At 42.2% G+C, this 26,272-nt stretch overlaps 2 protein-coding genes and 1 long non-coding RNA gene across 3 annotated transcripts in view; 1 reads left to right on the top strand and 2 right to left on the bottom strand.

Annotated features, from left to right (window-relative positions):
- The window catches only part of LOC311364286 (exostosin-1), a gene marked incomplete at both ends in the record, with an annotated part of 163,677 nt that overhangs the window by 76,674 nt on the left and 60,731 nt on the right, over nucleotides 1–26,272 (top strand). The window lies entirely within an intron of this gene.
- On the bottom strand, nucleotides 1,528–2,421 carry LOC311364023. Its single transcript, XR_014639106.1, has 4 exons — nucleotides 2,349–2,421; nucleotides 2,135–2,250; nucleotides 1,991–2,030; nucleotides 1,528–1,898 (listed from the first exon to the last, which is right to left on the bottom strand). It is a non-coding gene; the product is annotated as an uncharacterized lncRNA (long non-coding RNA).
- LOC311363553 (uncharacterized protein) lies at nucleotides 4,203–6,321 on the bottom strand. Its single transcript, XM_084483491.1, has 7 exons — nucleotides 6,266–6,321; nucleotides 5,546–5,655; nucleotides 5,250–5,265; nucleotides 5,093–5,140; nucleotides 4,890–4,921; nucleotides 4,770–4,815; nucleotides 4,203–4,656 (listed from the first exon to the last, which is right to left on the bottom strand). The coding sequence occupies exons 2-7, from the start codon at nucleotides 5,652–5,654 to the stop codon at nucleotides 4,362–4,364; spliced, it is 546 nt and encodes a 181-aa protein (XP_084339617.1). The 5' UTR covers nucleotide 5,655; nucleotides 6,266–6,321; the 3' UTR covers nucleotides 4,203–4,361.

Here is a 26,272-nt window from a genome sequence, read left to right as displayed (position 1 = left end):
ATTTCTTTTCTACTACTTTCTTCTAAAAAATATATATGGATCATCAAACATCAAACGGTTTTAGGTTCCTCCCAGCACTATGCACCCTGACCTGTTTGAATATCTATTAAATGTCTATTTTTAACATTTATCTTTTTATTTCAACATTGAACTGTAAAATAGTCCCAATGACTTTTGAACGTCTGCGTATGCCATTTCCTAACTGTATATACATGGTTTTTAACCCTTCACACTCTATACATATTTATGTCTGTTAGACACGATTCTAACCCTTGACATGAGCTTTTAAGGCCTGTGACTTACAATTTCTGACCAATCAGGGCATCTCTTCCTTTCTCTTATTTTCAGCTCTTATTTTCCATTTAGCTTTTTTAGCTTCAGAATTCTTGCTCTCTTCTCTTTTTTGCTGCTCTCTCTCTTTGCGACTCGCCAATCTTACCTACAGCACCTTTAATAAACAGCTATTTTGCACGTGTCCTGTGGGTGCTGTCCGTGGTCCTGAAGTCAAACCTGTGTGTTGCACTCAAATCTTACAAAGGTAAAATAGTAACCAGAACATTCTAACTGTAAAAAGGCTAGACGCCATTCTGTAGTTTGAGTGGAACAACTCTGGAAGAATTCCACCAGGATGGGGGTTATTTTGTGTCCGACAATGAGAATATTGCTTTTGCAATTATTTGGTGGAAAAGATTAAGAGAATTATGGTGGTCATTGTGGAGGAAACAGACCCGGTACAAAAAGGATGTGAATGACCATGCATACAAAAGTGTGGACTGAACAGGCAGAGTGTCACGTATAACATGGAACAAATGAAGTAACTGGGCAGTAGTGGTTAAGAGGTTTGACTACCACCCGAAGGGTTCAGAAAACTAAACAACGTAATGTCTGCAAGCTCACGTAGGAATCCTTTAGTGAGATACCCCCCTACCTAGCTCTCAATATCTGCATTTGAATGGCCTTTGGATGAATGTCTCTGCTAAGTGACTACATAGTAAACAGTGATTGTTGGAGGAGCCCAGGATGTAACCATTGATCTGGAATCTCATGACATCAGGACATGAGCGGCTTTCCGGGTCTCAATCCATAGAAGGGATGTAGTCTAGTCTGGTTACCCACCTGATCATTAATTGAAGATATATGGGGATAATAGGAGGAAAGCCAAAACAAGAATGATCAAATATCTATCCTGTCTAAGTATTTGCATCATGAAAAGCAAATCAGTAATCTAGTTAAATGTAAAATGTTATACTTTACAATACTACAGAGGTTAAGAGGCTAATTGGAAGTTTAGGAACCTGTGTGTGTGTGTGTGTGTGTGTGTGTGTGTGTGTGTGTGTGTGTGTGTGTGTGTGTGTGTGTGTGTGTGTGTGTGTGTGTGTGTGTGTATTTTGTGTGTGTCAGAAAGCAGAGGGTCTTATACCGGGTGACCTCCTTGCATTGATTTCTACTTTGTGAAAAACAATACCCGAGAACAAAGGAAAGATATGGTTGAGACATGTTGGAAAAACACATACAATCAACTTATTTTGTAATGCTTTATTATTTGTTTTTATTGGAAGGGAAAAATACTTGAGAAAGCCATTTGACTTATCTCTGCTGTACCAGTTGTGTTTCCTAAGTTTTGATGGTTTTCATTTACAATACTCTAAAAACGTTGTTCGTAAATACCATTTAATAATATTGAAAAGGTTAAGCAGGCATGAAAACGGAGTACATGTGAATCCCTGTCCCTCCTGGTCACCAATAGCGGATGCTGGTTAATCAGCCACTAGACTAAAAACATTAGTTCCGGCTCCTCCAAAGGGGCGGTGGCAGCAGTCTGGCCTGCAGTCTGGCCCGCCGTCTTGGGGCTATTCAAGCATTCTTGATAGCCGTTTTCTTGCAGGAAAGTTTCACAGCTAAAAAAGTAACAGAATGAATCAGATCCTACAAATGTATACTGAATATGTTTTAGCATATCAATGGTGTTATGAACGTCTGCCATTCTTACCTTTTATTCAACTTGATCAAGGCACGTTGACACTTGTTATCTGAAAGAAACAGAGTTAATCACATCAACATGGTTATTGCACAGATCCTAAAAAGCAACTTCCGGAAGACTACAACATTATTGGTGTGTGTATGGGTGTCTCACTTTTTAGTGTGCGTTTGATACCAACAAGAGCTTTTTTGTAGCTTTTGGTGCATTCCCCGGGTTCGGGTGTGAGTGCCACAAGCAATAAAACAGCGAAGACCACAGCATACTTCATTCTGAATAAAATAAATAAATAGATCAATTAGTTAACAAAAGTTTGTACATACATGTTCTTAGTTACATTAGTAGGCTCATAATGGTGTGGGCCTCTTACCTTGCTTTCGATGGAGAGGCAGATGTGGAGTTTGTTCAAGAGGCACTGGCACTCATCTGACTTTGCAGTCTAATATAGTCTTGTGTGTGCAGTATGACTCAATATTAAATGTAGGGGGGGAAATGAGGTGGCATTACCATACATGGTCATAAAGTACTGACTGATTGTGTGTTCATCCTCTTCTCTAATCAGCTCACACCATGCATGCTGTGTCAATGTCCCCCCCCCCCTCCAATTTTAACCCTTAAGTCTAATGACCACACTGGCTACGAAAATTGGGTTTGTCCTCACGTTGTCTTGATAGGGTTAGTTTAGTTTAGTTAAGGTGGTCAGGTTTGCCGTCAGACTGGGGGGGAGGGGGGTAGCCTTGCCTATCCTCCGTGGTTTTAAAAATAACAATTCAAGGGCCCTTCGGTAATTTCACTCTTGTACAGGTAGACCATTGATGCTTATTTTCATGCAGGCTATTTTACCTTTCTGTCATTTCGTGCTATGCGTGACTGGAACATGACAAACTTTGTATCTTGATCTTGTGTTTCATGCAGGCTGTCAGGCCGCAAGTCTGTCTTGAACTGTTTGGTAGTCTCTAAAAAGGGTTTATAAACTGAATCATAAATCAACTTGTATATGTATTGTAGTATGTATTGTATTCTTAATTTAGCTGATTATCTGCACATAGTTCATAGATTTTTTTAAATGCCTCAAAATGTGTTTAGCTTCATACAAATTTATATATATTTGTATAACTTTCTATATACAACTCTTCTGGAAACTTGTCTACATTGTATTCATTATTATTGTATGATTGTCTGCCTGTGTCTCACATACCTGATAATATCTCAGAACCTTTGTATTTTTTTTAGTTTTTTTTACACAAACTCGGGTCGGCCAAGAGAACCACAAGCAGAACAACCACAAAGACCACTGCAAACCTCATACTAAAAAGGAGAGAACACACAACATAAGTGTTAAATAGTCAGAGCTTATTTATTCATATGGTCATATACTTTGACCATCTCATTCAGTGGATTAAATGAAATAACTAATGGCTTTGTGGTACACATTAACAGGATTAATGCATTTTACCTTTCTGTCATTTCGTGCTATGCGTGACAGGAACATGACCAACTTTGTATCTTGATCTTGTGTTTCATGCAGGCTGTCAGGCCGCAAGTCTGTCTTGAACTATACGCAGAGAGTGAATGAAGTTTGGATAATGTTTGGATAAGTTTGGATAAATTTTGCTTAGGTGGCCGCCTAAGCTTTGAAGCGCTGTGGGAAACCCTGGTAAAGCACTAGCCATGTCAACAGTTAACCGTTAATCGTCTAACTGCCAACCTTTTTTTTTATTGATTCCATAGGTTCATTTGCATAAACACGTTGCAGACACAGCTTTGCGAGCTAGCAGTTTGAGGTAAAAAATGAAGCACGCTAAATGAAGCTCAGTGTGGGACCATGTCCTCCAGTAAGTCAAATGTAAATAGTGTTTTGCTACTCTTCAGTTTAGTGCAATATGCTGAAGCACATTAAGAACAAGCACCTGGGTGCCATTTCCAAGGATGGTCTGCGGCGCCAAAGCTAGAGGCAATGGAGTGCCAAACTAAAAGTAAAGCGCCACTTTCTTGTATTTCAGTTTTTTCTGGAACCGGTTAGTTACCGGTTAATGGTTGTTGGACTATCGGAAGCAAAATTAACCAAAACGGACACCACTATATCACAAAGTGTTTAGTTTTTTTGTGAAAAACAAAACACAAACACAAACACACCCTTTATTTAATTTGGTACATTTACTGCACAAATTCCAATTTAGTTTAGTTTAGTTCATTTATTTGCAGAAATATATAGTACAATAAAAGCATTAACATACAAATACAACACCAAATGAAATACATGTGCATGAGAAGGACAGCATTGTTATTTGTGAGACATTAAAGAAAAAAACATTCCAGAGCAAAACTTCATTTTATTGGTATTAAGGGAGGCAGGTAACTGCTAGGTGAAACAACAGAACTGCTACTCTATGAAGAACTGGACGTATGCTTCAGGAGCAGCCTGTTCAGTGTCAGGAGCAGCCTGTTCAGCATCGGGAGCAGCCTGTTCAGCCTCAGGAGCAGCCTGTTCAGTGCCAGGAGCAGCCTGTTCAGCATCAGGAGCAGCCTGTTCAGTGCCAGGAGCAGCCTGTTCAGCATCAGGAGCAGCCTGTTGGGTACCAGGAACAGCCTGTTCGGCGTTAGCAGAGCCCAGCCCTTCGTCATCCTTTTGAGGTTGGACGTTCGCTGAACCTGGGCGGTTGTTGATGGCCTTGCTCCTGGAGAAGTCATTGAAAGGTGGATATTTAAATTCCAATGGAATTAATTATATTGTTATGTATTTAGTGGATTTATTGAATTGTTGGATTGTTTTGCGTTTTTTAGTTCTTACCGTTGTTTCTTGGCGAATTTGTTCTTCTTTTTTTTGTATTTTTTACCTGATTGACAATAAACCAGAGGTTAGAAAGTGGGGTTTAGCAGAGGGATGCTTGATGATTTGCGTTTTACCTACTTTTGTTTTTCTTGACTCTTCCCGTGACAGTCCTGGCATGAAAACAAAGTAAATTGCATATGCATATACCATGCATATTAGGAAAGTTTGTGTAATTATGTATAATGATGTATAATTAGGCAACATTATGAATACAGTGAAGGATCTTCGCCATTATGCATGTTGTGATGTAATGGATAAGGGACGTTTTGAAATGCGCTTACCATTTACTGCCTGAAGAGTATTTTGTTTTAGAGAAATACTTTCTTAGACTGTAGAAGTAAGACATTTATATTCAAAATGATGTGTAGCACATTGAGATATAATCAACATTTTATTGACAATGTCAATGCTGAACTAATATGTTTCAGAAGTTCCTACCTCTTGGATTTTGAACCTAAATCGAACCAAAACAATAAGGACAAAAATGTTAGGTGTTTAGTAGTCTCTAAAAAGGGTTTATAAATTGAATTATAAATCAACCTGTTTTTCAATTGTATTCTTAATTTAGCTGATTATCTGCACATAGTTCATAGATTTTTTAAATGCCTCAAAATGTGTTTAGCTTCATACAAATTGATATATATTTGTATAACTTTCTATATACAACTCTTCTGGAAACTTGTCTACATTGTATTCATTATTGTTGTATGATTGTCTGCCTGTGTCTCACATACCTGATAATATCTCAGAACCTTTGTATTTTTTTTTGTTTTTTTTACTCAAACTCGGGTCGGCCAAGAGAACCACAAGCAGAACAACCACAAAGACCACTGCAAACCTCATACTAAAAAGGAGAGAACACACAACATAAGTGTTAAATAGTCAGAGCTTATTTATTCATATGGTCATATACTTTGACCACCTCATTCAGTGAATTAAATGAAATAACTAACGGCTTTGTAGTACACATTAACAGGATTAATGCATTTTACCTTTCTGTCATTTCGTGCTATGTGTGACAGGCACATGACCAACTTTGTATCTTGATCTTGTGTTCATCTACTTCTCTAATCAGCCTGCACCGTTCACGCATTGTTCCTTAATGTGGGTTAGTGTCTCAGTGTTGGGCAATAAGCATGACCATTGGAAGTGTCACAACAAAATCTAACTCACCTCTGTGGTTATAACTCAGACATTTGTGAAACGTGAGCCCTTGCTTACCTTAAATCTATAAATGTCAGGTATTATAGGTAACCTGCTGTGTGTATTTACTAAAACAGTCTACGGCTGTGTTTTTGTATCCTTGATTGGACTGTCCAAAAATGGAGAACTTGAATAAACTATCTATTTAATCTATAAAAAAATAATAAAAAGATCAATTAAACAACAGTTTGTACATAATAAGCACTGTTCTTAGTTACATAAGTAGGCTCATAATGGTGTGGGCCTCTTACCTTGCTTTCAATGGAGAAGCAGATGTGGAGTTTGGTCAAGAGTGGCACTGACACTCCTGTTTTGTAGTAGCTTTGAAGATGGGCAGGCACTCATCTGACTTTGCAGTCTTACAAAGTCGTATGCTGTATGACTCAATATTAAATGTAGGGGGGGAAATGAGGTGGCATTATTATACAGTACCGACTGATCGTGTGTTCATCCTCTTCTCTAATCAGCTCACACCATGCATGCTGTGTTCACTGCCGTCCCCCCAATTTGAACCCTTAAGTCTAATGACCACACTGGCTATGAAGATCGAGTGGCTTTTTTTCTCATGTTGTCCTGATACATAGTATAACACTAGGGATGTCAACAGTTAACACTTAATCGGCTAACTGCCAAAATTATTTTTGACCGGTTACGCATTTTGGTCCATTGTTTAATTTGCATAAACACGTTGCATAGACACGTCTTTGCTAGCTAGCAGTCTGAGGTAAAAAAATGAGGGGCGCTAAACGACGCTCAGTGTGAGACCATTTCCTCCAGAAAGGCAACAAAGTGAAATGTAAATAGTGTGATGCTATACTCTTCAGTTTAGTGGTAGTACTAGTAAATATGCTGTAGCACGTTAAGAACAAACACCTGGGTGCCATGTCCAAGGATGGTTTGCGGCGCCAAAGCTCATTGAGTCAGTCGACCGTCAAACTAAAAGGAAAGAGCCACTTTCTTGTATTTCACATTAAAAAAATGTTGTGAAAAACAAAACACAAACTGTGTAACACCCTTAATTATTTGGTACATTTACTGGACAATTCCAATTGAGTTAAATTATTTTAGTTAATTTATTTTTAAAATAACAGACAATAAAATCATTAAAATACAAATGCAACAAACAATGAAATACAGGTGCATGAGAGGGAGAGCATTATTATTTATCATTATTGAGGCATAAAAAAAACCTGTTACAGATCAAAACGTAATTTTATTTAAAACATAAGCATCTAGCAGGTTGGAGAGGGGTACACCACCGCACTCCCCACCCCTCAAGTGTTCTTATCAGGGCAGATGACAGAACCACTACTCTATGAAGAACTTGACGTATTCCTCAGCAGAGCCCTGCTCTTCGTGCGCATTTCCTCCGGCATCTATTTGGACCGGAGGTAGTTCAGCGACCCTTTCCTTTAGGTAAGAGAGGGCCTTCCCCCTGGAGAAGTCATTGAAAGATGTAGATTCAAATCCCGATGGAATTAATTCAATTTTTATGTATTAAGCAGATTTATTGGGTTATTGGATGTTTTACGTTTTTTAGTTCTTACCTTAGTGTAGGCCTACTGGAGGATTTGTATTTTTTGTATTTTTTACCTGATTGACAATAAACCAGAGGTTAGAAAGTGGGGTTTAGCAGAGGGATGCTAGTCATTGGGATGTCCCGCCTCATTGTTAAATATTACATTTCACATTTATGATTTGCGTTTACCTACTTTTGTTTTTCTTGACTCTCTTGACTCTTCCTGTGGATTTCCTGGCATGAAAACAAAATATATTTCAAATGCATATTAGGAAGGTTTGTATAATTATGTATAACTAGAAAATGCATTTACTATAGAAAATGCGGTGAGTGCTGTAGTGTAAAGCGAGGCTCAAAATATGTTTTAATACACATAGTTTAAGACGTGAAAGAATGTTGAATGGCTTAAATCAAGTGAAAAGTTTTAAACAGAGTGGGTGACGTTATCATGCTCTAGCCCCAATGGAAATAAGACCAACTGAAAATATACAAAGCGGGTATGAAATAAAAAAATGACCAAGTAGTGGAAGCGTCAGAGAATGGGCGGTCCTCCCATTGACTTCCATTATAGAAAATAATATTTTAAAAGTAGAATATCTTAAAAAGTTCCAAATATTTTAAACATTTGAATGGTAGCGCGTGATTCCAAGCGATTATGAACATTTTAAAAGTTGAATGGATTCTCTAGGTGAAAAATTGTGAAAGGAGTAGGGTCCCAAAATGTGTGGGAATAAGAAAGAAAGAAAGAAAGAAAGAAAGAAAGCCTTTGAACAACAATAGTTAAGCGCTGCTTGCAGCCCTTAGCGAATAATGTCTAATTAGGCAACATTATCAATGAAGTATCACTGCCTCTTCGCCTTTATGTATGTTGTGATGTAATGGATAAGGGACGTTTTGAAATGCACTTACCATTTACTGCCGGAAGAGTCGTTTTTTTTAGAGGAATACTTTCTTAGACTGTAGAAGTAAGACATTTACATTCAAAATGATGTGGAACACACTGAGATATAATCTACATTTTATCGACTGTCAATGTTCAACGAATACGTTACAGAAGTTCCTACCTCTTGGATTTTGAACCTAAATTGAATCAAAACAATGAGGACAAAATGTTTGGTGTTTAGTAGATTGTAGTAGAAACTGAAGCATAAATCCTGTTTTACAATTTTATTCTTAATTTAGCTGAGTATCTGCACATATTCATAGCATTCATAGCAAATGCCTTGAAATGTGTTTTGCTCCATACAAAATTGTATATATTTGTATAACTTAATATGTCCAACTCTTCTAAAAAAACGTGTCTCCATTGTATTAATTATTATTGTATGATTGTGTGCCTGTGTCTCACATACCTGATATCCCATAACCTTTGGATTTACTGTACTTTCTTTTTTTACTGACACCTGGGTCGGCCAAGAGAACCACAAGAAGAACAACCAAAAATACCACTGCAAACCTCATTCTAAAAAGGAAAGAAGACACAATAGTTAAATATTCAGAGCCAATCAATTACCTCAATCAAGAGTCTCTTTCAGTGAGTTAAAGGATAGAACTAAGGCTTCGTGGTACACATCAACAGGATGTTTGCATCTTACCTTTCTGTCCCTTGCAAATGGTGATGCGTGTGATTTTTTAGATTCAGATGATACGTCTGAGATGATTATGATTTGATAGAAGATTGAGAGGCACAACCCTTTTATATTTTTTTAATTTGTGCTATGCGTGACAGGAACATGACCAACTTTGTATCTTGATCTTGTGTTCATCTACTTCTCTAATCAGTTCATGGTCTGTTCATTGTTCCTTAATGTGGGTTAATGTCTCAGTGTTGGGCAATAAGCATGAAATAAATAAATAAAATTCCTTGTCACATATCGTTGCTATGTTTGAAGACTACTTCAGTACATTTATAAATATGTTGTTTTTAAATACCACAAAGATCATCGACTACATCACAATAATAATAATTATTAGTCTATATTTGCTGTGTCGTGACTGATTTGTATTATTCTTATCGCTAACGATTTCTAATTTACACTTCATCACCTAACTGGTACATGTATAGAGCTTTCGTAAGAATTAAATTTTTCTAATGAAGGTATATGTTGGTCTTGTTTCAATGTTTTAGTTGCTTTCTTCTGCTTTTCGTGTGAGAAAGAAACGCCATAACAGTGACCTTATAGTCAGCAATCACCACCCAAAGGACAACAGTTGAAAATTTGCCTGTCAGCATTGCAATACTTAATTAATTTTTGGGGGATTTTCTGTTTTTACTTCAAAAGGTCAACTGATTATATCACCATCATCAGAAATCTCACCCCTGTGTTTATAACTCAGACCTTAGTGAAACTTGAGCTCTTGCTTTCCTTAATTCTATAAATGTCAGGTATCCTGCAGTGTATATTTACTCAAACAGTCTACGTCTGTTTTTGAATCCTTGATGGGAGTGTCTATTCAAAAAATAATAATCTACAAAACTGGAGAATTTGAATAAACTGTAAAGCCGGTGAATATAATTATTAATGAACACAGGACGTAATAAAAACTGAAGTAGACACAAGTACAGGTTAGCTGTAGAGATTATTGTATGAACACGGTTGGCATGGCAAATCCAGAATGTGAGCTTTTGTTGAAACATTTATCATTTATCATTTATCTTGCTTCTGTTGTGAAAGGGGAAGAGGAGGTTGTGGTGTCCTGCCCCAGGGATACAGCCCTTGATACCGATTCGTTATAGTTGATTCGTTATGGTGTTAACTGATGGACCAACCAGCTTGTGAAATATATATCATCAGGTGCCATGGTGATACACCGCTCATAAGCTCATTCAAAAAAACACCTTTTCCGTTTCCTAACACCAGATGATTTTTTAAATTCAGAAAAGGAGAGACCACATACCTAACGATAGATCAAGATACATCTAACTGTTTTTGTAAGTGTGGTCACAGATATAGGTTGTAGGGTTCTCCTGATAATGCCCATTCAATCCAGTGAAATCACTCTAAATGGATGTAGGTTGCAATTGTTGCATGCAACATTAAGTATAAAACATCAACAATAGCAGTGCCACAACAAGTCGGGAATCATGGTGCCCTTCAAAGTGCAGTTTTCAGGTGCTTTAATGAACTGCAGACATGGGAGCAGGTGGTTCCTTTCCACCATCTGCTAACACATTTCACATGGTTAGTTACTTTTGCTGAAACTAGTCATTTAAGTGTTTTTTTTATAATTGTTTTATTCATCGCACGGTTCGATTAAAATTAGATAATCCGTTCTTTATGAAGCACCTTGTGTGTTTGTGTGTGTGTGTTTTTCTCTTATTTACGGCCACTTGATACACAATCATGCACACCGTGCGCACAGACAGACAGACAGATAGAGACACACACACACACACACACACACACACACACAGCCAGTGAGACCCAGACCCAGCAGGAAGCCAAAAAATACATTACATTTCTTCACAGGCCCAATGTGATTAATTTATGGCTGATATTTTATAGATTACAGAGGCCGGCTCCGCCACAGAGGGAGGAGGTGGGGGGCATCCAGAACCACAACTTCAATCATCTCAAATGAAACAAAAATATAAGGAGAGATGAAAGTCTGGTGAGATAGAAGTGCGATGTCATGGATATTAGGGTGTGCGTGTGCATGTGCGTGTGTGTGTGTATGTGTGTGTGCGCGTGTGTGTGTGTGTGCGACCAGCATTTTGAATTAGTTGCCCATATTTTAAACGCTTGTAACATGTACAGAGGACTATATACTGCACGCATGACCGCATTGTTGACTTGATAGCTAGCACTGTAAAGGAAATACATTCAAATGCTTCTATGATGTGTTTAGAAACATTCCTAACAATCCTGATATTGCTTTTTTGCTATGTATGGACATTAATCTTTGGCAGTTTGGGGAATGTCCACAAACTCGCAGTAAGTGGGCAAAGACTGGCAGGGCTCTCAAAAACAAGAGGTAAAAAACTGTTCTGTTCTTTTTCAGCTACAATAGGCAGCCTTGCTGTGTAGCGTAGGCGATGTTTCTTGTATCAAAGCTTGTTATCTCTAAAATATTTTAATCCTTTCTGTACTTAATGTAATTGGATTCAAATAAATTATTCAAATGAAAACGCGTGCATGTGTGTGTGTGTGTGTGTTTGTCTGTCTATGGAACATGTTGTATGTGTGTATATGTATAATGACATGCATTAGGTTTATGACAAGATATACATTCACACACAGACACATCCACATGCTGCCCTATGCAGGCCTATTCCCACTGTCTCTGCTGATGTGGTAGTTCTCAGTTTATCAAGGGTCCCATGCCACTGCATGGATTGTAAGACATAGCCATTACACATCATTATAGACCCTTTTCACAGTAGGAAAAACACAGGTAGGTATAGCTCATCACATTCATTATGGATCTGTTCGAGTAAATATACATTGACCATGCTGGACACAGACATAAATAAAACCAACCTTATGTTTTGAATTAGGTACTTCACACTACTAGATTTGGGAAAAGGCTCCATTGCTCAATTGTGTGTTTTGTTGTTGTTTTTTGTCTTTATTCATACACTTATAGAATTAGCCAAGGATAGAGAGGGCAGCTTTTTCCAAGTCTTATTCGAGTCTTGGGAGTTTGATGTTATACTTGTGCAATCTTTATGAGTTCAAAGACCTGTAGAAAACTGTTGCGTGACTGTTTGTAAGACGGCCACGTGTAAGCGCGAGCCTGTTTTTTCTCCAAGGGGTGTCAGGTGTCTCTGTATGTTTGGGGGGGAGCCCACGGCCCCGCAGCCACTGGCTCAGGACAGAACTGGAGTAGAGCTGAAGCCCACCACAGGAAACACGAAGAACAATACGCAAATCTAAACGTCAGCTAAAATGGGAGAAGGATATGGATCAGCTTTTCTTTCGCTCCTTGCTCGCCGTGATTTATTTTACGCTCCTGAGCGTTTTCATTTTCCTTTTCTTTTCCGCTTGACCTCAGTTAGTGACAGTCATTTTGGCTTTCTCTAAAGGTTTTCAGATTATTTTTAACCTTTTCAATGAATAGATTCCCACGCATTCCTTATTATTTTTAAAGCAGCCCTTGCAGACAGTCCTTGAACTTGAAAATGCAGGTGGTTTGTAGAAAAGATTCCCCACAAAAAATAGTATATAAGTAAGTATCCAGGTACATTGCTTTTAGAATATTTCCATTTTAACTCTACACTTTATTAAGAGTCAGTAAGAGAAGTTTGACCTTGCTGGCTTCAAAAAAGACCCTTCCTTGTCTTCCCTCCTCTCCTTCAATCCTCTCTCCTCTCCATTTTTCTCTTCTCCCATATTGTCTCCTATCGTATCCACTCCTCTCTCTCCTCTCCTCCTCTCTCCTCACTTCTCCTCTCCTCCTCTCTCCTCTCCTCTCCCATCGTCTCTTCTCTCCATTCCTCTTTCCTCCTCTCGTCTCTCCTCTCTTCTCCTCTCCCATCTTCTCTTCTCTCCTCTCCTCTCTTCTCTTCTCCGATCTTCTCTTCTCTTCTCTCCTCTTGTCTCTCCTCTCCTGCCCTTCTCATCTTGTCTCTCCTCTCATGTCCTCTGCCCTATCCTCCTATCTCCTCCTCTTCTGTTATTTCCCCAGCAGTGTTTTTGGCTGCTTGATGCTAGCTCGTATGCAGTGATTTCACACCTATACTAATGACTCCAAATACAAATAGCTGCCGGCCTCCTGGCTGCATTTAACCGGGGCCCGGCTCCAACATTCAAGCGTGTCTTAATGGCCCTTTCATATTAATCCAGCGATGACATTGGGTTAGGATCCTGAGCGCCAAAAATGCTAACAGTGTTGGGAGGCGTTTGCTAATTTGAGTCCCAAGCGTTGCCAAACGCTGCCGTCACAGCACAGTCTTCGTCTTCCGCCGGTCGTATTTTCGCAACTGTTTCCGTGGCAGCGACACCGTCTCCATGGTGTCGCTTCTCGGCGACTCTCGGTTGACGCATACATTCTAGCGGCAGGTGCTGGCGTCTACCCTCCTACTCATTTTTGTATTCATACATGGGTAGCAGCATGGGTGTAACTTAGTTGGCATGACTCATCTGTTCTAGTGTTGAGGTGCGATGAGTCGATTTTAAGGCGGACGGTGCAAAGTGTTACACAAATCTGTTCCGATTGATCCTAGGAAGGCTGATCTATTCCAACCTTGTCAGCTAGACCAGGATCAAGGATCAAGAGCCGGCAGGGAAAAGGTGGCCATGAAAGGATCAAGGAAGGATCACAGCATTTTTTGGAGGTTGCACAAAAGTCTGTTGCCGTTTGAGGAAAGATTTGAGAAAATACTGACAGCTGTAGGGTAATTCCGCAGAAAAAGTTTGGAGTTGACATTTTTTTTTTAATTTTCTTGGTTGTGTTAAAGTAGAGCACCCGTAGAATACAAAGAGGAGTTATTTAGAGCAAAGTTTTAGGGCTGCACTGTTTTTTTTTGAGCATGACAAATGTCACCGCACACGGTGTGATGCCGACAAACTACAAAGCTCTTCCACAACCAACACACATTTTCCTTCAAGCTCCAAACCTCTGTCATGAGAATAAATTATGACCACAAATGTATTCCTTGGCTACCAGTGCATTGTTAGAAGCCCAAAAACATCATGACACACACATGTTTTACCCCATATCGTTTTCCCAATGGGTTAAAAGTCTTTAACACGTTAAAAGTCTTTAACACATTGAACTAAATAAAATCAATCGCAAAACAACAGTCAATCTGTTCGGGACGGCATTAGCTCAGGTGGAGAGTGGGTTGGCTGGTAACCGCAAGGTTGGTGGTTCGATCCCCGGCTCCTCCTTGCTGAGCGTCGTGGTGTCCCTGAGCAAGACGCCTCACCCTACTTGCTCCTGACGAGCTGGCTGTTGCCCTGCGTGGTTGACTCCGCCGTCAGTGTGTGAATGTGTGCATGAATGGGTGAATGTCAGTCAACACTGTAAAGTGCTTTGGATAAAAGCGCTATATAAATGAGGACCATTTACCAATCTCATAGGATTGAGTGAAGTGAATCTGCTGTATGTATCGCGATTTGGTGTAGACTGAACACTGCAGGGGTTCAGTCTAGTTTTAAAATGATAGTGCAGCGTGCTGCTGGCTGTGAACAGTCAAACCTTAAAGGAGACTATAACTTTTTTTATTTGTAGCCTGCTTGACATTCCTTCAGAAGTGGATGTCAGTGACAAGTGGAGAGGAGAGAGGGAAAGTTCCCCAGGACTTTTCTACTGATCCCTTTTGATGGGCAGTAATATCAGACACACACATCCACACAAACAAACACACACACACACACACACACACACACACACACACACACACATACACACGCACACACACACACACACACACACACACACGCAAACGCATGCACGCAGGCATGCACGCACACATGCAATGACACACACACAAAATGACGCACGGATGCACTTGGACACACACACACACACACACACATCCAAATGGCTACAAACAAACACCTGCACACACACACACACAATTACACACACACGGATGCACTTGGACACACTGGTACACACACACACATATGCAGGCCTACTTTGATTCAACTGCAGAGGACGTGACCCGGGTTTGGTGATAGGTGTTGCATCACTATCTATTGTGATCCAAGCGGCGAAGCTTCCAGGGTTCAAAAAGGGGGCAAGGACGTTTTTGTGGCAATGCGAACGTGTACTTCCACCATGGAGGTGATATGTCTGAGACCATGGCTTTAAAACAAGGCAGGCTAGTACCCTTTTAGGACATTACAGCAGGAATTTTTTTGCTTTTGCTTCATGTTTTTAAGTTAGAAATATCCTTGATGAAATCTTAAACAGAAAAAATCTGAGGTGCAGGAGTGAAAGTTCCACTTTTGAAGACGGTAAATTGAAATGAGTACTTGAATTGAAAAAACCTTGCCGGTGCGTCTTCTTTGCTGTGGATCCCAAGGGATCCGAACAAGGCTGATAGCAATAAAGTCTACTCATTTGTAGAATAATGGATTGTTTAATTGTAGGTTGGCATACTCACTGCTAGTTATACTGAGTCTATTTATCAAATGGTTATGGTTAAGATTGCAGGATTAATCAATGGTATTGTAGCATTGCTCTTTGATTATTGAATTCCCAAATACTCAATACTCCCATACTCATTTTATACATAAGCTTCACATTTGCATTCTTCCCATTGTATTTTCCCTTTTCATATTTGGTCAATATAATTTGTTTTTTGCAATGAGATTAGCAATTGTACTTTTGCTTTAATTGGTTTTGTGAGTGTTAATATTGTCTGTATTGTTGGAGATGCTGAAACAGTTACAGACACAAATGCATGTTTGGTACTTTACATACAACGCTGAAACTTTATCAGGTTGGGGAGTTTTTTGAGATGCAGGGTGGAGGAGAAGCTGGTGGTGGTGGAGGAGGAGAAGGTGGTAAAGTTGATGGCGGAGGAGGCAGAGGTAAATGTGGTGGTGGTGGAGATGAAGGAGCTGGGGGTGGTGGAGGAGGAGCTGGTGGTGGTGGAGGAGGAGAAGGTGGTAAAGGTGATGGTGGAGGAGGCGGTGGTGATGGTGTGGAGGAGGTGGGGGTGTTGGAGGAGGGCGAGGTGGTGGTGGAGGAGGAGCTGGTGGTGGGGGAGGAGGTGGTGGTGTGGAGGAGGAGGAGGTGGGGGTGTGGAGGAGGTGGGGGTGTGGTGGAGGAGGAGCTGGGGGGGTGGTGGAGGAGGAGCTGGTGGTGGGGAGGAGGAGGTGGGGGTGGTGGAGGAGGAGCTGGTGGTGGGGGAGGAGGTGGTGGTGTGGCGGAGGAGTTGGTGGTGTTTTAGGAGGAGAAGGTGATCATGGTGGTGGAGAAGGAGGTGGTGATGGAGGCGGAGCTGGTGGTGGTGGAGGAGTAGCTGGTGGTGGAGGAGGAGGAGATTGGTGGTAATGGTGGTGGTGGAGGAGGTAGTGGTGGTAGTGGAGGAGGTGGCGAATGGTGTGTTGGAGGTGGAGGAGCTGGTGGTGTTTTAGGAGGAGGAGATGGAGGAGGTGGTGGTGTTGGTGGAGGAGGTGATGGTGGTGGTGGTGGAGGAGGTGGTGGAGGAGGTGATGGTGGTGGTGGTGGTGGAGGAGGTGATGGTGGTGGTGGTGGAGGAGGTGGTGGTGTTTGTGGAGGAGGTGGTGGTGTTGGTGGAGGAGGTGATGGTGGTGGAGGAGGTGGTGATGATGGTGTTGGTGGAGGAGGTGATGGTGGTGGTGGTGGAGGAGGTGGTGGTGGTGGTGATGGTGGTGGTGGTGGTGGAATGCAGTGGAGTGGTTCAGGACAAACCCAGGAGTGCGAAGCATGAGGAATGGCTCCTCAACGTCGCCTTCTTTGCTGGCTCAACCACAAGTCTGTTCCTCAGACTCTGATATTTACCATGAAAACACATAGTCTCTCCCTCTCTCTCTCGCTCTCTCTCAACCTCATCATCACTGCTGCAGAAGATGAAAAACTCATGTGTAGGCATTTTGATTCTTAAATCAACAGGGTTTTGATTTTGCTTTAGCTACGGCGGACCGTGAAGCAGCTTATTATCTGCTTCATTACAGGAGGAGAGGTGGCGCCAACGAGTTAGAGAGAATGTGTGTGAGATCCTATATGGGACTGCTGTGTGTGTGTGTGTGTGTGTGTGTGTGTGTGTGTGTGTGTGTGTGTGTGTGTCTGGCCTGTAACTCTACAGCGGAACACAGTGGTATGTTTGCATTTACTGATGTGTATAATTTACGTGTGTGTATCAGCTTAAAGTTCATGTTTGTGTATTTGTGTTTGTGCATCTGTATGCCTGTAATTGCAACTTGTGTGCGGCATGTTTCACAGTGAGCCTTAAGTGTGCATAATAAGAGCTGCTTATGATATCGCCTCAAAACACAAACAGACACACAGACACACACGCGTGCGCGCAAGCAAGCTTGTCATGGAGCTTTTCATGGTCTGTGGCTCACGAGCAAAGTTGAGGGTCTGCGTGCTGGAGAGGCCTGGTACTCCAGATAGGGATACGACTATGTAAATTGCCTTTGTTCATTACAGACCTAATTAGGCTGAGCATTGTGCGTGAAAAAATAGAGAGCAATGTGTATGTGTGATTGTGTGTGTGTGTGTGTGTGTGTGTGTGTGTGTGTGTGTGTGTGCGTGTGTGTGATGGGGAGTGCATGTGTGTGTGCGGGTTGAGCAAGGGGGATGGAGGGTTGAGTGTGTGTGTGTGTGTGTGTGTGTGTGTGTGTGTGTGTGTGTGTGTGTGTGTGTGTGTGTGTGCGCATGCGTGCGTGTGTCCGATGCAGGGGTAAGGCGACGGAACGAGGGTATACAGAGTGACAGGTGAGCGTTGCCACGACGATCAAACGCTCGGCGAGCTTGTCTCAGATCAGCCTGCCGTGGCGGCTCGGCGTGGGGCCACGTCCGCGCTGCTTAGTCCCCATCAGAGGAACTACGGGGGTTCAAACGTAGACTGTAAGAGATATGGACGTAGCGTCCGTATCTTGACCCGTTGGTCTCCACTCAACTGTCATGAAGCCTTACATTATTTATGTCTGCTGCAAGGGCTTGCTATTTCTTTCCACCAGCAGCAGAAACTAACATTGAGGGTGGGAATTAAAAGGCCGGCTCACAGTAGTCTATGGCCATAACTCCTTTGTGTTCAATCCTTGAACCCCACATACAGTATAGAGTATAGGGCAGGCTGAACTGCACGGTGGTCGCTTCTGCAGGAGCTTCACAAACAGGTGGTCATGGCGGCCACTTGTGTTCAACACAGTTATTTTGTTTACAAACAGGGAGAGATTTCCGAGATAGCTCCGATACCGAGACCTCTGAGAGAGAGGGGAGAGAAAGAGAGAGGGAGGGAGGGAGGGTGTGTGTATGTGTATGGGGGGGGGGGTACTGAATTAGCCTGGAAATCCAGACCCACATCTAAAAAGCTCTGGGTCTGGCAACGAGTAATAAAAATGGCCCAATTCGAGGGGCGGCACCAAGCATGCATTTGAAAATATCACTGCACGCAATTGGATAACACTACGAGCAATCAGAAGAATACAAGGGGTGACGTATCCAGACCAGCGGAGCTAACCAATAGATAAGACTCTTGCCGTATCCAGTCAGTAAAACAGCAACGCTTTTGGCCCGCCTATTTCAGATACACCGATGTGATTGGATAATGTTCTGGGCCAGGGGAATCGGGGAGTGAGTATATTGCTCGTTCCCAGAGTGACTCGATGAGCAAATTCAAATTGTGCTCTCTCAAGAACTCTGGATTTCCAGTGTAGTACTGAATACGAAGTGGAAGCAAAATTAACTGGTTGTACAAGGATGCGTCATAGTTCACACTAAAGGACATTCATTTCCAATGCAACCCAGCATAGGGCTTCCAACCATGCGTTTCAGAAGGGTTTGACTTGCATCTCGAGCCTTGTATACGTTTGAAATAAATGGTCCGGATCGCTTTTCTTTAAACCCGACTGTGGGAGTGTGTGTGGCTGATGGCTGGTTTGAGCAGCCTCACCTGGTGGAGTCTGATTGGACTCTGGGGCTGCGAGGCTGCACACCTGTAGCACATTGAGTAATCAGTGTGCACAGTTTCAACCAGCCGTCTGCACGCACACTCTGGAGATCTCCCGCATGGCAGTGGTAGCACCCTTGCCATGTTCATTACAACACCTTTGAAATAAACTGGATTTTTAATACCACAACCCTGGGTCCTTTTTGTCTGGAGGAGCCCAAAATAAGTCACCTAGGTAGAGTGTGGCAGCCACCTAGGTGGGGTGTAGTAATGGACTTTGCTACACCGACAAAGGCAGGAAACTCTAGCTACTCTGCAGCTGTGCGGCACAAACCAATACTAGTTTCCATAAAAGAGAAAACACAAAGTCCACTTTCTTCGCAATCTGGCCATACATTGTCCATGCACATACAGCATCAGGAGATGTTACCCCAGTGTTACAGGGTAAAGAGATTGACACACGAGTGCTGCCAACACCACCACCAGCAACGCGCTCTGCCTGGCTCCTCGTCCGCTCTTGGATGGGCCAGGCACGCGCGGGTCCGTGGCACGGGGCCACAGTGGCGCTGCCTAAGCCCCACCAGAAGAATGGTGGGAACCAACCCATTAGAGGACAGCAGGGATGGCAGACATTTTGTTTTGTGTTTTTCCTAAATTGTGTGAATTGTTTCATGTGCGCGTGTTTGTGTCCAACACAGTTTTGTTGTTTGCATCAAAAGAGAGGGAGTGGTCCCGAGATAGCCGGCCACGTTTCTTTTGTAATTAAATTGTGCCTGGGGAGAGGGAGAGAGAGAGTGGGGATGGAGAGAGAGAGAGAGAGAGAGGGGGGGCGGAAAGAGAGGGAGACAGAGAGGGAGAAGGATGAAGAGAGATGAAGAAGGCCTCATCTATAAAAGCGCTGTCAATTGGTTTGGGTTGTCTTCGTAATGATGTGCACGTCCCAAAAGAAAATGTGTCAGTTCAAAAGAGGAGTGTCCCTGCATTAAGAGGGCCCGTCTCACACGGTCGAACGAGCCAATCTGTGAGCTCCAGATACCATACAGATGGCCGTGTCCTCACTGGTGCTTGTTTCACTGATGTACGCTGTTCAAATGAACATGTCTGCGGAGGTGATGCCTGTTGTTATGTTGATTTGTCTTCCATACGCTGGGATAAAAAGGAAGACGCAACTTGAAAGTCATATAACGACAAACGCTTAACAGCTCCGATCCTGTACATGTGGATTTTATTTTGCTTGTATCTATGGGATATATTGAGCTAACCTTGTTCAGGTGAGCTAAACCTTGTTCCAAGAGCGGATTTCCACTTTACTCGCCCGGGGAAGAGCTACAAAAGCAGCGCCAGAGATTGTACCCACTGCTTCTCTATCGCACTTTTTTGTTTGTTGCTTGGGTAGGTTGAGGGCGATAATGCTTAGTTGGCGGGGATTGTGTTTAGTTCAGGGTCAGGGAGCGGTCTGATGTGGGTCCTGTAGTGCTATTCATCTGTTTCCAGAGCAGTACACAAAGCCTGATCGGCTCTACTGAACAAAACAAACAAACAGCCAACGACAAGTTGTGCAACGGGGCTCTGCACCCGTTTTTTTAGGTTTTTTTTTACCCTTTGTTCAACCACTTTTGTTTTGCTTCTTCACCCGTTCTGAGTGAGAGAATATATGGGGGCTAACAGAGGAGACGTTTTTTTCATCGCAGGCTTCCTAAGCTTGTGATTCTGTGTTGGTCCAAGTCTGGCCCAGTGGGACCCTGAGGGGAGCTAGAGGCTGCATATTAACCAGCTACCCACCTGTGTGTGTGTGTGCGTGTGTGCATGTGCGTGTGTGCGTGTGTGCATGTGCTTGCCCGTTGCATTGTATGAGCTGCAGAATATTAAAGATCCTCGCTGAATGGAAGGCATATCAAAGCCCATGCACTCACACTCACACACACAGAGACGTGCACACACAACTCTAGAATCAGAGTATTTATAGTATATGATACAGTGCCCGGGGCAGGTTTATTCAACTATTAGTATTGCCTTACAGCTATGATATTACTGTTGTCTGCTCACCGCTTCAGCTTTCAGCTCCCCATGTCTGTCAGGAGCCAGATATCCATTATCTACAGGGATCCCAGCGCTGTCCCAGCCAGCCTCCACCCTGCTATGATGTAGCGGACCCCTATCGCTCCTTCCTGTGTATTCCTGAAGCCACACGGGCAGAGAGTGGCTGTGTGCGTGTGCGTGTGCGTGTGTGTGTGTGTGTGTGTGTGTGTGTGTGTGTGTCCGTGTGTGTGTGTGTGTGTGCATCAACCAATGAACTAATGATCAACCAATGAATGTGATCATAAATCATGATCAACGCCTGTATCACTCTTTGGATGCTTGTGGATGTACATTGAGTCATTCAGCATGCATTGTTATCGAACGTGACTGAGTTGTGGCTAATGAGCAAAGCAGATGATCACAATTGGGGTAGCTACAAAAAAATAGAGTTGATCTAGTAGATCTAGTTAAAACTAAAAATACAAGCGCAGAATTTAAGCCATAGCTCTCCGCACACAAGGTTAACCATGAGGGCGTTTGTTTATTACATTTCTCAGTGCTGGGTCAAAAAGTTACAGATATGTAACATTTCAATGTGCTATCAAAAGAGTCTGAGAGTTTGAATTATCATAACTTCTCCTAGCTTTTCTAAACTGTGCTTGTTCAAAGCATCAGTAGCGTTTGTATTTGCGGGGCACAGATTAGTGTGTGGGGCATTTTTGGTCCAACAGCAGGGATGGAGTCCCGAAACAGAGAGCACCAAGCCAGGCTTTAAATCTTTTTGGCACAGTTTCTCCCATAGATGTCTATCGCTGGCACTGACAGCTTCTGTATGTGTGTGTGTGTGTGTGTGTGTGTGTGTGTGTTTGTTATTTTCTGTGCATGCATTTGTCAGAGTATGCATGCCTCTGTTTGTTTGTGCATGTTGAGCTGAGTGTTGAGGGTTGTTTGCATGTGTGCTAGTACTGTGTGTTCACCTGTTATTTTGTGCATGAGTTGTGTATGTAATCATTTGTCGATGGGTCGTGGGTCGGTGATTACATGCGTATGTGATGCGTATGTGAGCGTGCCGTGCCGTGCGTGCGTGTCTCAGAGAAAATCAGATGAATGCTGTGTCTGCGGCCTCAGCCATTCACCCCACCCCCCCAAGCTAAATATTGACCCCTCCTGTTCAGGCTGCAATCCAGCTTGATGAATCATAGACTTTTGTTGATGTTGTTCTTTTTCTTTACATTTGACCGAGTGACATCAGAGTGATTCCAACCAAACAAACTGCAGGTAAAGAAGTGAGAGAAGAACACTGGGAAGTGAAGGCAGGGATGAATGCAATTGATTCTGCCCCTGTATGACTTTCTGCTTGGTATCTGTGATGTATATTCAGAGATCCCTCCTTATTTGAGAAGCTGCACAGCATAAATCATAACATGGTTAAGGCAAGATAGAGATGTAGTGTACTGTCCAATCAAAAGCAATGCGACTAAACCATTTTACCTCTTGTTCCTTTCACTTGGCCAGTAAAAACAGCTGCCCTAAATATAAACCTATTTTTTGCAGAACACATCAAGTAAGACAATTGTGGCCCAAGCGTCACATCTGCAAATCTGAATCGGCAGCACTTATGCAGGGTAAGGCATGTAGTCGGGTTCGAATCCTTAGAAAGATATTCACAGGTAGCAGCGGAATCGTGTCCGACACACCAAGTCAAATCTAATCTCTGTTCCTATAACCCTTTATCACAGTTTCAGTCTCTGAAAATCTTCAGAGGTGCTTGGATAATAAAGTTTGTAAGAAAAATCATTCTGTATCAAACCCTGCGGGAATAGAAAATGTGATGTAGGACACATTTTAGGAGGAACTCATAAGAGGGGAAGCCCCGGTTGCATACGATGGCGACAGCACCAGGGGTGAGGCGCAATTAAAGTAGAAACGACAACCAGTAGTAGAAACATACAATTTTGATTGTATTCCCCAAGGTGTGAATTATCAGTATGTAATACAAGTGCAATGCAAAATGTATTGCAAGGTAATGCAAAAGTATTGCGAGGGGAAGTAAAAAGGGGGCTCTATAATGAGTTGACTAGTCATAAATTAAAAATATATATATTTATTGAAGAAACGTCATCATAACCAATTGATGAAAAAAAAAGTGTTAAAACAAAGTGGTGTTAAATCTTATCGACTGATATCTTCTTTTTCTTCATTTAATTCTAGTCAATATTCAGGATGTAAGAAATACCTGAAAAACTGTAATCCAAGACATGGTCAAAATTTCAACTAGTATTCCTTCTTGTTTCTGTCTGGCCTTCTTTCAATGCACAAAAGAAAATCTGCGATTGTTCCCACCAATTTCCACAAATCAAAAGTCGGTTTTAATATGTAATTTATCCAGTGTATCTGTGTTACACCCACACCAGGGCTTTTTTTATCTGCTTTTTATTGTTGTAGAGCTAGCGGGATACACTACTAAACTGCGATTTTAATGTTATATCCATAGAGGACATTCTGAAACATGAGACGTATTCGGTTTAATTGCGTTTTAGTGAGGTTGCGGTTAAGGGCACTTTGTAATTCGTCTACTGTATGGAAATATTGAACAAGCGCTGGCTCTATAGAGCGCAGTGCTGCTGCCTGACGGATTCGCTTGGAAGCCCTGTCTCTGGTGGGACTCGTACCGGTGATAGCAGCCTTAGTTCCCCTTGTCAGATTGCAGGGAACCATAAAACCACTTCCAACCAAGCTGCTATTAAGATGTGTGGTTCTTTACATTCACAACCACACAGCGTTGCTATGCTGCTTTAGATATTCGTTTCAGATGTCAGGCTGTTCCTGGCAGGCGGTCATTATTGTAAAACTCCTGGAACACAGGGGAACACCACCAACCCTGGCCAGTAAACATTGGCCAGCAAACTTGTTTTAAACAACAATGATACCTCAGGAGACTATTATTAACAATGAAAGCATGTGTTTATAAGAAACAAGGAGACAGACAAAAAGCTTAGTCAGCCAAAGCCCCGGGACAATTAAGTGGGAGATGAGGGGTAAGCCCTAATGGAGTCACGCATACACTTTGAGTATCGCTTTAAGGCACGACACAGATGAATTAACCCAAACAGGACCATACATTGTGTTGGTCTGGTAGTATTCAGAGGTGCAAACATATAATTACGTCAAAGTGGCCCCCGCCGACTCCATCAAATATTGAGTTGTCTAGAAGAGAATGCTTATTGGTTGGCTCATTGATGAATGTGATTGGTTGTGGTACATTGATGTGTGGTACATGTAAGCTGGGGATGTGGTGCAATCCCTGGCACTTTGAAAGACAACAGAATTTGTATTGAAATTAATAAAAATAAACATGGTGATCGACGTATGTGGTCATTTCCTCTGCTTATTTCTTTTCATAACAACAATGACCACTGTAGGGCTGCCTGGGTTTGATCTCTATATGGATCTAGGCTGAAATGCTGTCTGAGTGTCTTCTCGTGTTCAGCATATCTCCCCCATACGCCTCATGCTGCCTCTTGCTTTACTTAATCTAATGAATGGTGTCCATTCACTAGATTAAGTTTAATGCAGGCTGAAGTGCAGATGTCAATACAATAACGCCTTGCTCATTCCCTGTTAACAAGCTCTGATTAAAATGGTATATTTAATCCAAGCTGGATCGTAACGTCACGGTTGAAACATGTGAATTTCTTTGTAGTGCTCGTTCTTCGACATTTATTCAACATATATAACAATCCTGTGTTCACATTGTTAATCCAAGTTATATTGAATGACAACCGACCATTGAAGGCAGTGGTCTGGGTTTTTGCAGTGGATGTTGCCCTCCTTAGCGATGGCTATGTGGTAGCCTCCTGTGAAGGCATTCATCTTCCCTTGCTTAGAGGAATGCACATTATCAGGGCTAACATTGACAAACAGCCATATTTAAAGGTGGTTGATTTTTAATACTGCAAAGGAAACCAGGCGGTCTTTGCTTTTGTTTGTTTTTGTTTGTGGCATTCTGAGGCTACACACTCCCACACATCGCCAATGATGTGTTCCATGGAACCCTGCAGGGCCACTGCTTGGTTCATGGCCACACTGGTGTGTTAGGGAGAGAACAGAAAGGAAAGTACACAGAGTTGCTTTTCTCTTTTAATGTTAATCTGTCTCCTTATTTATGTCTCTCTCTCTCTCTCTCTCTCTCTCTCTTTCTCTCTCTCTCTCACCTCTCACACAGCCCCCCCTCCCCTCCCCATATCTCTCTCTCAGCCTGTCTCTCAGAGACAGGGAACTTCCCTTCAATTATGTATACCCAAACAATGTATACCCCAACAACTTCAATTAAGCATGTGTGTAGGAAAATCAATAGGGGAACTGTGTCCGGACCCCTTCATTTCTCACTGAGGACGCACGCACGCACACACACACACACACACACGCACACGCACACGCACACACACACACACACACAAAACATGTGCAAATACACACACACACACACACACAGATACACACACATCTAGCTAGTCGCACAAAACATGCGCAAATACACAGCGTCACTTAGGTATAAATCACTCCTGCCTTCGATTGAAACGCCTCTGGCTTCACCAGTCGAGGGTTCAGTTGACTGATAATGAGCCATGATTTGAGATAAATGAATATATGTATATAATTATATATATAAAATGAAATATAAGGTTAGATACCGAACCCTTTACTTTTAAGGGTACTACAGTATATATATATATAAAATTGCGGTTCTAATATGAATACTACTTGGGTTACTCTCATATTCTTTTTGTTCACTATTGTTTTTACGAAAGACACGCACAAATGTGTGTTCTTGTGTTCTGGAGGGAAGTAGAAGCAAGGGAAATGAGCCAACCGAGAATGAGAGAGGGGGAGAGACAGAGAGAAAAAGATGGAGAGAGAGGGGGAGAGGGAGGGAGAGGGAGAAGAGAGAAAGAGGGGGGGAGAGAGACAGAGAGAGACAGAGAGAGGCGGAGAGGAAGGGAAGGAAGGAAGATAAGAGTAGATGTTCACCTGCCGTCTGGTCATTTCTTATCAAAGTCATCAGCAGCATCCTGACATGAAATTCCATATCTGTGTGTGTGTGTGTGTGTGTGTGTGTGTGTGTGTGTGTGTGTGTGTGTGTTCGTGTGTGTGTGTGTGTGTGTGTGTGTGTGTGTGTGT

The sequence above is a fragment of the Micromesistius poutassou genome (assembly GCF_964030765.1).
Source record: "Micromesistius poutassou genome assembly, chromosome: 19".
Lineage (NCBI taxonomy): Eukaryota > Metazoa > Chordata > Actinopteri > Gadiformes > Gadidae > Micromesistius > Micromesistius poutassou.
The sequence above is the reverse complement of the archived record's forward strand: the minus strand, read 5'-3'. Positions and strand labels throughout refer to the sequence as shown.